The sequence below is a fragment of the Phacochoerus africanus genome, chromosome 10, assembly GCF_016906955.1.
Source record: "Phacochoerus africanus isolate WHEZ1 chromosome 10, ROS_Pafr_v1, whole genome shotgun sequence".
In the NCBI taxonomy this organism is placed as follows: Eukaryota; Metazoa; Chordata; class Mammalia; order Artiodactyla; family Suidae; genus Phacochoerus; species Phacochoerus africanus.
This window is the reverse complement of record NC_062553.1, coordinates 79,152,710-79,167,615: the sequence shown is the minus strand read 5'-3', so window position 1 is coordinate 79,167,615 and position 14,906 is coordinate 79,152,710. Positions and strand designations below refer to the sequence as shown.

At 38.5% G+C, this 14,906-nt stretch overlaps 1 protein-coding gene across 1 annotated transcript in view; it reads right to left on the bottom strand.

Annotated features, from left to right (window-relative positions):
- Nucleotides 1-14,906, bottom strand: part of IQCM (IQ motif containing M) — a 333,482-nt gene that overhangs the window by 234,901 nt on the left and 83,675 nt on the right. Inside the window, 2 exon segments of the mRNA XM_053743531.1 lie at nucleotides 872-978; nucleotides 13,370-13,379. Of these exon segments, the coding sequence (XP_053599506.1) occupies nucleotides 872-978; nucleotides 13,370-13,379 (117 nt within the window).

Below are 14,906 nucleotides of genomic sequence, written 5' to 3'. Positions count from 1 at the left end.
CTGGGTCACATGATAGTTCTATATTTAGTTTTGTAAGAAACCCCCATACTGTTTTCCATAGTGGTTGCACCAAGTTACATTCCCACCAACAGTGTATGGGGGTTCCTTTTTCTCCATACCCTCTCCAGCATTTATTGTTTGTAAAGCTTTTGATGATAGCCATTCTGACTTGTGTGAGGTGATACCTCATTGCAGTTTTGATTTGCATTTCTCTAATAGTTAGTGATGTTGAGTATCTTTTCATGTGCTTTTTGGCCATCTGTCTTCTTTGGAGAAAAATCTATTTAGATCTTCTGCCCATTTTTTTGATTGGGCTATTTGGGGATTTTTGATATAAAGTTGCAGGAGGTGTTTGTATATTTTGGAGATAAATCACATGTTGGTCACTTTGTAAAGATTTTCTCCCATTCTGTGTGTTGTCTTTCTTTTCTTTTTTTTTGATTTCCTTTGATGTGCAAAAGGTTTTAAGTTTAATTAGGTATCATTTGCCTTTTTTTTTGTTTGTTTTTATTTTCATTACTCTAGGAGGTGGATCATAAAAGACATTTATGCCAAAGAGTGTTCTGTTTTCCTCCCAGAGTTTTATAGTATCAGGCCTTATGTTTAGGTCTTTAATCCATTTTGAGTTTTTGTGTATAGTATTAGAGCATGTTCTAATTTAATCTTTTACACACAGCTGTCCAGTTTCCCAGTACCATTTTTGAAGATACTGTCTTTTCCATTGTATATTCTTGCCTTTGTTGTACATGCATATAACATTATGTATGCATATGTTATATGTATATGCAATGTTATACAAAAATTAACTCAATAATTTGCCTCGAACATGGTAATTCAACTCCATACCCAGTTTTACAAATACTTACAACACAATAATCCTGAAATACTGATGATGATCTAGAGAAAGCAGGCCAACCCGGGTCAGGAGCCAAATGGGAAAATCTTCTCAGCACAACTCCTCTCCAATCATAGAATGCACTCTCTGTTAGAAATATCAATGTAGGTTAAAAGAATATTTATCCAGGAAGAATACACACTGATCATGCTGCTTAGTGTTACAAAGCATAAAGTAAATCATCTTTACAGCCCCTCTATTGTGTATTAAAATCGTATCTAGCCATCTAATCATAGAAAGATGAAGAAGTGATAGCATTGCATGGAGAGAGGCTTCAATTAATGGGCTTCCCCATACAGTAAAGCTCTCAGGTTTTTATTGCATCAGAAAGCTAATAGATTCTTTCTTTTGGCTCTTCTCTTCAAGAATATTGACATCTTTTTTTTCTAAGGGAGGCTTAAAGTAAAATCTTATTTGTGAATAGCACTTAGAAAAACAAAAGAAAACCTTCTCTCCTTGTTATATAAGTAATTTAAAAGAAAATTCAGAATTATTATGAAGGCACAAGTTTTGATATTGGGAAGTAAATTAAATTACTGAAAGTATTTAGGGTGAATAGGTTGAAAGAGCAAAAGGTTAGCTAGCTTATATCCACATAATTTTCTGTCTCATGGTAGTTGTTATGCGGGATTTCTGCACAAATTTCTTTTTAATGAAAAGGAGGAGATTTAAGGCTTATTTGTCCACTTATTTCTCAGAAGTACTAAACATTTCAAAAAGGAAAAAATTTCATTTAACCCTGCCATCCAAATGAATCAAACTATTTTTACATTTTCAATCTTATTTCTAATACTTATTCATAAATACATATTCTTTCCTAAAACTTTCAACTTAAGAGAATCCTCCATGGATCAGTTAATTTCATGTAAGTTTAAAGAAAACTCAGAAGTAATACAGTCTCTGATTTCATTGCTTCAATTTATTTATAGGGTCATAAGTTAAGTGTCCTACATACAGGGAGGTAGAGTAGTAATATAAAATAATAAAAATGTGATATTATCTCAGAGACATCCTAATTAATACACTTACACGCACACACACACTCACACTCACATATTCTACCCCATTTTAATTTTACATGTATTTCTTCCATTTCAGCCCAGGAGTCTCTGCCCAGCATCAAAAAGAAAAAAAAAATCTCTAGAAGAGGCAATATAACAAATTACATATTTCAATTGTTATGCAATATGAATAAATGAATTTCTTTGGTGAACTAGAGATTGGCACTTGGCATCTGACTCTTCACGGATTGAATCACGAGCCCTTGCAGCTGCTGACCTTCAACACCCCCTGAAAGGAGTTCAAGGTGGAGAAAAGGAGTGAGGCACTCTGTGCTCTGGAAAACCTGGCAGAACAGATCTTCAGATGGACATTTTCAGGAGATTGTAGGAGTCCAATTCCTGCATCTCCTTGTATCTAGAAAATCACTAAAATCCTTCATGGTGACCTCTGTGCCTCATGACTAGCAGTAACTGATAGGTTCCCAGGAGGATGGAAAGACCCTCACCAAATGTGGCTGTTCACACCTTGGAGACCTGCTGTGGACACCCTTTCCCCGAATCTGGATGCTCAAGTTGGACCGCAAGAAACAATGGCCTGTGGGAAACAACTGTCTGCATAGACTAACCTCCTACAAGGATTCACTGCCCTCTGCCACGGGACTCGACCACCTACCCTCCCTTGACCTTCCCCTCCTTCTTCATCATTCCTGCCACAAGTTCCCGCCATGAACTCCAGCCACAGATTCCTGCCACAGAGCCTTTATGAGCCTAGAACCTCCTCACGGTCAGAGCTGGCACCATCTTGAACGCAGCCCGTGCCCTGCTGATGCCTTAATAAATCTCTTTTGCTTTACTAACTTGGCCTAGTGCATTCCTCCCTTGGCAAACCAAACAGTAACCTTCACAAGACTAGCAAAAACCTTCTGTAAAATGTGTGCTTGATCTCATGTACCTCCCTTTCACCAAAATCACATATACATTAACATCTTGTCCAAACTCCAACCGCCACATCTATGGAGTGGCTTTTCAGAGCTATCTTAAATGCAGCCTCCCAGGATATAGTCCTAAATTTGCCCCCAAATAAAACTCACAGCTCTCACACTTTTTTCAGTTGACATTTTAATGGCAGCAAATGCCACTAATAGGGAGATCACAGAGAATCTGAAAGTACTAGTATCTGAGACAAGGTTAGCAAAGGAAAGTCCAGGCACATCATACTTTACATGGGCAATTTAATAAACCCGGGGTATGTAAAAGGACAGCATAAGAGTCATTAAAATGTGTAAGTACCCCTGTAGCTGATGAAGATTTTTTGACTAATCTGAAGCATTTGTCAATTGACTAGCACGTATCCCTGTCCCAGCCTCTTCCCTTAGTGAACTTCTACAGTAAGTGTTCCAACCATGTTAGATAAGAGAGTGTCTCCTTTCAATCTCCTTTATGAATGTATAAACTCTTCCAGGGCAAGGACAACTCTTACCTGGAAGTGCTGTGTAATTCTGGTTCATTAGCAATGTGACTAAAGGAGTTATGTAAACACTGGTGAACCAGAATTAGTCTCACCATGAGGTTAAACCTCATAGGCCAGGGCGTTCCCATCGTGGCTCAGTGGTTAACGAATTCGACTAGGAACCATGAGGTTGAGGGTTCGATCCCTGGCCTTGCTCAGTGGGTTAAAGATCCGGCATTGCCATGAGCTGTGCTGTAGGTCACAGACGCAGCTCAGATCCCGCATTGCTGTGGCTCTGGCGTAGGCCAGTGGCTACAGCTCCGATTAAACCCCTAGCCTGGGAACCTCCATATGCCACAGGAACGGCCCAAGAAATGGCAAAAAGACAAAACAAACAAACAAACAAACAAAAAACCCTCACAGGCCAAAGGGAATCTCCCTGATCCCTGAAAAGCGAAACCCCAAACGAAACTAAACAATATTTGGCTTTTTTTTTTTTTTCGTAAGAGATTCCAGAGCATTTCAAATATTTTATCTTGTTTACTCACAAAACAGACTCATGAATCCAGACGGCCCATACATTATCTTCTTCAATATGTAGGGATAACACTAGAAAATATAGCTATAACTTTTCCACTTCAGGAAGCAGTAAAGCCTCCACTAAAATCCTCAAGGTAATCATTCACACACTGATCTATGCTAATGACTCCTTCTCAGAAGCCAGGCAGAGAAGGTGACATGCAACAAATTCCAATTTATTCCACAAAGTCAGTCGAAAGTTACAAGCTGATAGTTTATAGAAGACCAAAGTCATACATCAGCCTAAATCTTCACAAGCCCTTTATGGAGCCAACAAGCTTCACGCATAATGCCACACAGAATGCCTGAATTTCAGGGTGTGTATGTGTGTGTGTGTGTGTGTGTGTGTGTGTACACACATATGTGTGTATGTGAGAGAGAAAGTAGGCTGGACACTGATAAGTGAAAAAAATAAGAAACCTTGTCAGTACTCCCAGTTTATCAGCCTGGCTAGACAGAATAAAATATTCTAAGATAAAACAAATCTGGGGAAAATGCAATAGCAAAATTTGGAAAGAAACCAAAATAGTCCCATCAGATTAATAAGGAATTATTGGCTAAATAGCAGTTAACTTTGAACATAAAAAAAACTGTTAAATACCCACAGTGATGTCTTCCTGTCCTTGCATTCCTTCAATACTTAGACTCTTTGAAAACCTTCTGGTATACCTCTAGCTCATGTTATTCTGTTGCCTTCTTCACTGCTCCTCTCCCTACCTAGACTTGAAAGTCTTTCCCTTGCTTTGTTATCTCCATAATACTGAATATAGTGCTGGGTCCCAAGCACATACATTTAGGATATGCTCTTGGACTGACTTGGCCTTGAGTAAAAGACCCCTTAGCAAACTGTTAAGAGGGAAAGACCCCTATGCAATGCAACTGACATAAACATCTGAAAAAAAGGAAGAGTCTTGGAGTTTCCATCATGGTTCAGTGGTTAACGAATCCAACTAAGAGGTTGTGGGTCCGGTCACTGGCCTTGCTCAGTGGGTTAAGGATCCAGCATTGCCATGAGCTGTGGTGTAGGTCGCAGACGCGGCTCGGATCCTGCGTTGCTGTGGCTCTGGTGTAGGCTGGCGGCTACAGCTCCGATTAGATCCCTAGCCTGGGAATCTCCATATGCCGCGGAAGCAGCCCAAGAAATGGCAAAAAGACAAAAAAAAAAAAAAAAAGGAAGAGTCTCTAAAAAAGGGATTTTTTAAATTCTACTTTTTTTCTGGATCTAATATTTTTTACCAGGTCCTCTTCCCTCTCTCGATGTTCATCTTGATGTTTACAGTTCTTGGTGGTAGTTTTTATACACCTATCAGTTGGGGGTAGCTTTTTATTTCATTTCCCATTTTCATTCAAATTTATGCAGTTAACAACGAACCAACACAGGTGAGAGGTATTTATAAAATCTAATAAACATAATTATTTTAGAACCTTAAATTACTTAGATGACTCACAGAAAATAGATAAGATTGTATCCTGTGATACTGCCAAGAGAATGAAGAAAGAAAGAAGTAAAAGAGAGAGGAAGGAAGAAAAATATTCAGCTTGTTAAAACATTCACCACTTTCCCATGACTCTGTAATACAGACAGTATTTCCTCCATACTACAAATCAATATATTTGTCCAAGCTGTTTGAAAATCAGCAAAAAAACCATAAGACAATAGGTGTTCAAACTTTTCAAATACACTATTTCAGTCAACTAAGAAACCAAATGTTTGTAAGAAATAATCAAGCAGAGTTCCCATGGTGGCTCAGTGGAAATGAACCCAACTAGTACCCATGAAGACGCAGCTTCAATCCCTAGCCTTGCTAAGCGGGTTAAGGATCCAGTGTGGCCATGAGCTGTGGTGTAGGTCGCAGATGAGACTCAGATCCCACGTTGCTGTGGTTGTGGTGTAGGCCAGCATCTATAGCTCCAATTCGACCCCTAACCTGGGAACTTCCATATGCCACAGCTGTGGCCCTAAAAAGCAAAGAAAAGAAAAAAGAAAGAAAGAAAGGGAGGAAAGGGAGGAAAGGAAGGGAGGGAGGAAGGAAGGAAGGAGGGAAGGAAGGAAGGAAGGAAGGAAGGAAGGAAGGGAGGGAGGAAGGAAGGAAGGAAGGAAGGAAGGAAAGAAGAAAGAAAGAAAGAAAGAAAGAAAGAAAGAAAGAAAGAAAGAAAGATAGATAGATCTATGCCACTGCATCCAGCAGGGCCAAAGAAGTCCAGATCCAAGTGCGATATGTCTTTATGAGGATGTGACAGAGCCCAAGACACTGCTGAGTTCAGTGGTCTTGTGTCCCTAGAGCCTCTTTTATGCCAAACTCATTCTGTTTCCCTTTTATCAATTCCCTGGTATCAATTAATTCTTTGAGTTAATTGCACATGCAGTTTTAATCTGTAGGTAATTATAATCAATTAATAGTGAGGAGACAGAATTAGCAGTTCTTAGTTTGATTATCTATATAATTAAAAGGGGTGGTAAACCAGAGTTGACAAATAGCATCTTAATCACTTGAATAATCAAGCCCCAGAAGCTTGCTTGAGCAGCTGAATTCCATCTCTTGTATTAGTTCAATTTTTAGAATCAATGACTGAAATGTCCACTTAGATAAATTTATATTGTTAATTTATAGTCACAAAAGGAGTTTCTGCATGGCTCAGTGGATTAAGGATCTGGCGTTGTCATTGCTGTGGCTCTGGTTACAGCTGTGGCATGGGTTCGGTCCCTGGACTGGGAACTTCGGCATGCCTCAGGCACAGCCCAAAAATATGAATAAGATGTACTCAAAATTACTTAAACTATTTACCTTCTTCTGTTTATAATGAACTGATTCCAAAAGGATTCAATAAAAATAAGGATTCAACAAACTAACAAATGTATCTACTGAATACCAGTTAATATTCATAGCTCCACTCATGTTATAAAACATTTAAAAAATAAACTACTTTTGTGATAGGTTCTATTTAATTTTTTTTTTTTTTTTTTTTGCTTTTTAGGGCTGCACCCTCAGCATGTGGAAGTTCCCAGGCTAGGGATCAAACTGGAGCTACAGCTGCTGGCCTACACCACAGCTCACAGCAACGTTGGATCCCCAACCCATTGAGTGAGGCCAGGGATCAAACTCGCAACCTCATGGACACCAGCTGGAGTTGTTTCTGCTGCGCCACAATGGGAAATCCCTAACAATTGTATTTAAGCGTGTGCTGAGGGACAGCAAATAAAACACAGCTTTGATTGATTGATTGTTCTTGGCCATCTAATGGAAATACTTGTCTGAAAATACAGACCAAATCCTGAGAGAGGATAATCTTAAGGTGGGAACTTCATTATGATGAGGATATAATATTACAGAACAGTGGCATCAATGTTGCATAATATCTTTCTGAATTGCCAAGTATTTCAACAAGTTTGGCAGATACTTCTAAGCTCATAGTAAATAAAAAATGTTCAGAAAAAATTATGATTTCTGGTTCAATCTTACACAGCTTGTTACCTTCGGTTCTGAGGCAGCCCCATTTATAACCCCATTAAAATACTCTAATGATTTTTTTAAAAGGTGAAAATCTCAAAGTCACAAAAAAAAAAAAAACTATGCTTAACCATTCACCCATTTATAGTCAGGAAAAATAATTTTCATTAATTAGAATGATGGAAGTGAATTGAGGAAAGCCATCAGTGATCTTTACATAATAATAAACTTCTCCTAGTCCATCTGAAAGCCATTAGAAAGGGGCTTAATGCCTCCTGAGAAAAAATAAAGATAACAGAACAAAACTCATTTCTCTAAAATGTGGGCGCTGCTTTTGGAGAACCACTTCCCTCTCCATTTATCCTCATCTATCACAATCCACTCGGACACTAGGACGCTAAGAAAACAAACAGGCAGGGAGTGACCCTGATGGTAGGACCAGGATGTGATTCAGTCCTATTCTAAGGAGAAATGTCTGTGCAAGGGGCGGGACAAGCAGGTCTTGATAACAATGTAGAATGGGGACTGTAATAGCTAAAAATAACAAAGGTCCCAATCTGGCAGAGCCAAACTTCCAGTTCCCAGGAATTAAGCAGAGAAGAGGGCACTGACACCTGCCCATCCATTATCGAATTAGAAAAAGTGGCCCCCACACCCAAGTGAACATGGAACAGAGTAGAGAAAAATGCACTGTGTGCTCTGTTTGTAATCACTGACATTGCATCGATCTATTTCTTCTTACACTGGGGGCCTACATCCATCAGAGTAATGCTAGTTAACATGCAGTGAGGACCTAGTTTGCTAAATACTTTACATTACTTGACCTACTCTTCAACATTATCCTATGAGGTGGGTGCTGAGTTTATCCCAGTCTAACAAAGAAGAAAACAAATTAAGTCACTTGCCCAAATTTAGACAATTGGCAAGTGGTTGGGTGAACCCAGGTCACTTTGAATTTGAAGCCCACATGACCATGACACAAGTGAACAATGTGGTAGACTGAACAATGGCCCCCAGGACATTATGTCCTACGCCCTGGAACCTGTAAATATTAGCGCATATGACCAGAGGGACTCTGTGGGTATGATTAAACTAAGAATCCTGAGAGGGAAAGAGTATCCTGGATTATCCTGGTGGACCCTATACTCAACAGTCCTTCTAAGAAGGAAACCGAGGGGATGTGATTGGAAGAGGAGAATGATATGTGACAACAGAAGCAAGTGACTGGATGATTTGAGGAAGGAAGAGGTCCTAAGCCAAGAAATGCAAGCATCCTTCAGAATCTAAAAAGACAAAAAGAAACAGATCCTTCCTTAGAGCCCTAAGGAGGAATCAGTTCTGTGGACATCTTAACTCGGTCCAGTGAAATTAATTTTGAATTTCTGGCCTCTAGAAATTAAAGAGAATACATCTATATTGGTTTAAGCTAGCAAGTTTTTGTAAATTGTTACATGAGCCATGAGAAACAAATGCAGTCTGCAATTCTGAAAATCCAGTAAAATATCCCACTAGACTCGGAAAAAAAAAAATTTAGAAAAGTGTTGGCATTCTCATTATAATATAACAAGCCAATTCTGCAGAATAGAGGCCAAAACATGAGGGTGCATGTATCTTTTTGAATTAGTGTTTTCATTTTCTTGGGTTATAACCAAGGAGTGGAATTGCTGGATCATATGGTTGTTTTACTATTAATTTTTTTTAGGAACTTCCATACAGTTTCCATGGTGGCCGCACCAAATTTATATTACAAGGATTCCCTCTTCTCAGCATCCTTACCAACACTGATATTTGTGGAGTTTTTGATGTTAGTCATTCTAACAAGTACGATGTGATATTTCATTGTGATTTTGATCTGCATGCCCCTGATGGTTAGTGATGTCGACTATCTTTTCATGGGCCTGTTAGCCATCTGTATATCTCCTGTGTAATAATGTTTATTCAGATCTTCTGCCCATGTTTAATCTGATTGTTTGACTTCTTGATATTGAGTTATATGAGTTGTTCATATATTTTGAGCATTAACCCCTTATTAATCATATCATTTGCTAATATTTCTCCCATTTCAGTAGGTTGTTTTTTCCATTTGTCCATGGGCTTTTGCTGTGCAAAAGGTTTTAAGTTTAATTAGGTCTCATTTGTTTATTTTGCTTTCGTATCCTTTGCCTTAGGAAACAGGTCCAAAAAAACATCGCTAAGCTTTATATCAAAGAGTGGTTTTCCTATGTTTTCTTCTAGGAGTTTTATGATTTCTAGTCTTACATTTCAGTGTTTAATCCATTTGGATTTTATTTTTGTATGTCGTGTAAGAAAATACATCTAAAGAAAAATTTGAAAAGATACATGCACCCCAATGTTCACAGCAGAATTATTTATAATAGCCAAAATATGACAGAAACCTAAATATCCATCAATGTATGAATAGATAAAGAAGATATGGTATATATACACACAAACACACACACACAATGGACTATTATTACTCAGCTTTATAAAAGAATAAAGTTCTACCATTGCAACAATGTGGATGGACCTAGAGGATATCATGATTAGTGAAATAAATCAGACAGACAAAGACTGTTACACTTAAATGTGGAATTTAAAAAAATAAAACAAATGAATGAATATAACAAAATAGAAACAGATTCAGAGATAGAGACGAAATTAGTGGTTACCAATGGGAGAGGGGAATGTGGAGGGGCAGGCTAGGAGAAGGGGAATAAGAAGCAGAAACTACTATATATAGAGAGAATAAATAGGCTACAAGGATATATTGTACAAGAATACAGTCAATACTTTACAAGAACTTTAAATGTAGTAAAATCTATAAAAATACTGAATCACGGGGAGTTCCCATTGTGGCACAGTGGGACCAACGGTGACTAGTATCCATGAGGATGCGGGTTCGATCCCTGGCTTCACTCAGTGGGTCAGGGATCTGGCGTTGCCGTGAGCTGTGGTGTACATCTCAGATGAGGCTCAGATCTAGCATTGCTGTGGCTGTGGTGTAGGCAGGCCGCTGTAGCTCCGATTCAACCCCTTGCCTGAGAATCTCTATATGCCATAGGTGCAGCCTTAAAAAGCAAAAAATAAATAAATAAATACTGAATCACTGTGTTGTACCCCCAAAACTAATATAATAATAGAACTGTACTTCAATTATAAAAATGGAAGTCAAAAGTAACAAGGAAAAAATAAACTGAAACTTAAAAATAATATTTGTAAGGTAAATGAAAATGGAATAAGTGTTTTTTAAAAAGGCAAGAGGTACGAGGAAATCAAAAATGTAATAACAGAGTTAAAATGTATTTCAGACTTAGTGGGAGTGTACAAGACAGTACAGAATATCAAATAACTGGATTTGGCAAGCACTCCGAAAAAGGAGAAGAAAAGTAGCCAGCGATGAAAATTGACAGAGAATATTATAGATTAAAGAGGACAAAAAATAAAGATCCATGAAAGGAATCATACACTTGATCAAAGATGAAAACAGAGCAATCAGAAGTGGGGGAAAAAAAACACAATTGAATAATAACTTCCTTAGCTGAAAAAAAGACTTGCATCTTCTGAGTACTGGGACTTATTGTGTTTTAGGAAAAGTTAATTAAAAGGGATTTGTATGCAAGTATATTCTGCAAAATTAAAGGAACAAAGAAAATTTTAAATTACAAGAATAAAGAAAAATTCATGGATATTTTTAAAGAAAAAAATCTAAAGGGTGCAAAACTCATGGTGTTTCCAAATTCCTTCTGTGAAACAGCAAAAGAACCCATAAAAAAGAGAGTATCACCAACATAGTTTCCAGGAGAAAGAAAAGTTGTGAAACAAAAATGTTATAACCAAACTGTTTGCAATGTATAAAGGCTAATGAAAAAAATCATTCTCAAGTATACCAATGCCCTAAACATATGCTCAGGAAAACATGCCTTTTTTTTTTTTTTTTTTGCTTTTTAGGGCTGCACCTGCAGCATATGGAAGTTCCCAGGCTAGGGGTCAAATTGGAGCCGCAGCTGTCGGCCTACGCTGCAGCCACAGCAATGCAAGATCCGAGCTGCATCTTCAATCTATACCACAGCTCATGGCAACTCCGGATCCTTAACTCACTGAGTGAGGCCAGGGATCAAACCCACACCCTCATGGATTCTAGCAGGGTTCATTATCACTAAGCCATGACAGAAACTCCAGAAAATAAACATTCTGGTTTAAATAAACATTTATCTGAAGACCAAGACATGAATCAAAATCAAAGATAAAAGAATTCAGAAATCATGGCGTGAGTACCAGCTGTTCTTCCCATAACCAGCGTGTTCAATTCTAATAGGATCACTTGTAGTTAATGGATGCAATACCTCTGATGTAAAGCTTGGTCTTGCCAGGCTTCACCTTATACTTCCTTTTCTGCTTACTCTACTTTCCCAGGAAGCAAATGGTTTGTTTCCTAGGGTATAATCTTGAACTCATTCACACAGTTCAAATGAAATGTTCTTTGAAATGGAATCTTGCTCTATAACCAATAACCAATGTTGTTCTGTCATGCACTTCCAATGGCTAAGCGTTTGCAACATGTACCCAGAGACTCAGTACACAAGACAAGAATAACAAAGAACAACATAAAGCTATTTTCAGTTTCACAGAACTAAGATGAAGACTTTTTCTCCTTTTCAAAGTTCAAACTGAATCACCTGAGTCACCGAATCACCTTATCACCCGTTATGAAGTTTCTCTTTATATCACAGGAACACCCTCTGATTGTCCTCATTGTGCTCTACTGTTTAACTAAGGGGGAAAAATATACTTGGAAAACAGACTATAGGAAATACATCAGAATTTAACTGTGAGTGTCTTTGGGTGGTGGAACACTTAAAGGACTGTCATTTGTGTGTGTTAGTGTTCTGTATTTTCCAAATTTTCTGCAATTTATTTCAACTAATGGCGATTTTAGAAGGAAAAAAAAACACACGGTCACAGAATTTTAGGTAAAAATAAGCAAAAATTATGTCAAAAGCTATGAACAAAAGCAAAGTCTGGAGAAAGTATCACAAACTACAGGGATGGGTTCACTGTTAGGGAGGCATTAGATTGAGACTAAATTTTCCTTTTTTTCTAACAAGGGCATTTTGTACTTATTAGAGAAAATTTCTTTTGTTTAAACTTCTTTTAACAAGCACACATACAAAAAAATAAATGCTTTCTTTAATATCACCCCCCCCCCCCGCCGTAACGTATTTTGGGAGCAGGGTGGGACATAGGGGAACCATGACTTCTTTAGAGTCCAAACTCTTATTCCCTTCCCAGGAAGTAAGAGGGACTCTGCTGTGTCCTCATAGCTTTGGAAAACTTTGATCTCAGGCATAGAAACTAAAGACTCTTGATTAACTGATGCAGGCACTCAGGTACCAGGTCTGTCACATGTTTACTCCTGCAAAGCCAGGCCAGCCATCTGAAATTGCCTCTTTGGCAGCGCCCCTGTCACCTTTTCCAAGACGTATTCTGACAAATGCAGCTCATGCTGGCATCAGACTGCAAACACCAAGAGGGAAGGGACTGTGCTGCTGCATTCTTTCATCCTCCACACAACTGCAATGCCTGGTACAGGATAGGTGCTATGAGTTTAAAATGAGTAATTGACAAAATGAACGGGATGGTGTGTGTTTTACAGATGACAATGATGTCACAGGTTTCTAGGCCAAAAAAGACCAAGGGCCAGCAGAATAATGCATATTGGGTGATAACTTAATGACAGGGTTCTTAATGTCCCTTACCCCCCACAAATAGAGGCAATGACTAACTAGTCTTGTTCATCTCATATAACTCTATTTTTTTTTTCTTTTTAGGGGCTTACTTGCAGCATATGGAAGTTCCCGTGTGAGGGGTCAAATCAGAAGTGCAGCTGACAGCCTCCACCACAGCCAGAGAAATGCAGGATCCAAGCCGTGTCTGCGACCTACGCCACATCTTGCGGCAACACCAGAGATCAAATCTGCATCCTCATGGATACTAGTCAGGTCCTTAACCCTCTGAGCCACAATGTGAACTCCATATTTTTAAAAAATTCTTTCAGGTTTATTATATACTGCTGTTTGGACCATATGGATCTTATCTATTTGAGTCAATGTTTTGGTCCCCACACTCATATATGCTTGGTGAACATGAAAATCTGAAAAGACTTCTGGAAAAGTAATTTATGAGTGAGAGATGTCTTTTAAAGCTCATATTTATGTTGTAATATCAACTTCTAATCTTTTTATAAGGAAATCTTGTTATAAGGAAATAATCTCTTCATAAGGAAATAATCTGAAAAATATTCCTTAACAAAGATGGTTATTATAGCATCATTTATAATAATGGTGCAGAGAAGAGTTAACATAGCAAACCTGACTGCTAGTCTTCGAAAATGATACTTGTAAGGCTGACCTTGACCTAACATCTAAGCACTCGGTGGGTAAACAGTTCCCTACTCTGGTGCAAAACTTGCCCCAGGAGATAAGGCCATGTCACTATGCCTCAACTATACAAAGAGTATCATGTATGCAGAACACTTGCTTTCCTCCCGGAACTCTGGAATGTTGGCACATGCTAAGCAGAGGATGCATATGTGACTATGTCCCAGTGAAAAACCTTGTGTGCTGAGGCTCTAATGAGTTTCCGTAATTATACACAACCCTTCACACATATCTGACTCATTGCTGGAGGAATTAATGGCATTCATGAGAGTCCATTAGAAGAGGACTCTAGCAAGCTTGCTGCTGGTCTCCTCTGGACTTTACCTTGTCTGTCTTTTCCCTTTGCTGATTTTTCTTTGCATCCTTTCACTTTAATAAGCCTTAGCTGTGGATATGATATATATGAGTCCCATAGTCCTCCAAGCAAATGACTGAACCTGGGTGTGGTCTTTGGGATTCCCCAACATAACAATATATGGGAAATGACATAAATGTCCAGTAATGGGAGATTGGTTAAGAAAATTATACTTTATACATACACTGGATTCTTTTTCAATAACAAAAAATTTGCCTAGTTTCTTACATTGTATGGAAAATTGAAGATATTATGTACCTTACGCATTAAACTATGAACAACAAAAATCCATAAACCTGACGCTGTCTCTGGGAGGATGCAGGTTCAATCCCTGACCTCACTCAGTGGGTTAAGGATCCGGTGTTGCCACAAGCTACGGCATAAGTCGCAGTTACGGCTTGGATCCTGTGCTGCCATGGCTGTGACGCAGACCTCAGCTGCAGCTCTGATTTGATCCCTAGCCGAGGGACTTCCACATGCCATGGGTGTGGCTATATTTTATATACAAACACACACACACACACCAAACTGCTGAAAGTGCTAGCATCTGCTTTGATCAAATTTTTATCTATATTCTCTTTTCTTTTATTCTGAATAGACTGAATGTGGAGTTCATAAATTCTTGATAACTGATTCACATATAGCTACCTTTTGAGGAAAGCTATCCTAATTGTGTTGTCCTCATACAGGTTGCCACAGGATCTAACTCATAATTTATTTGTGAAGCCACAAGACTT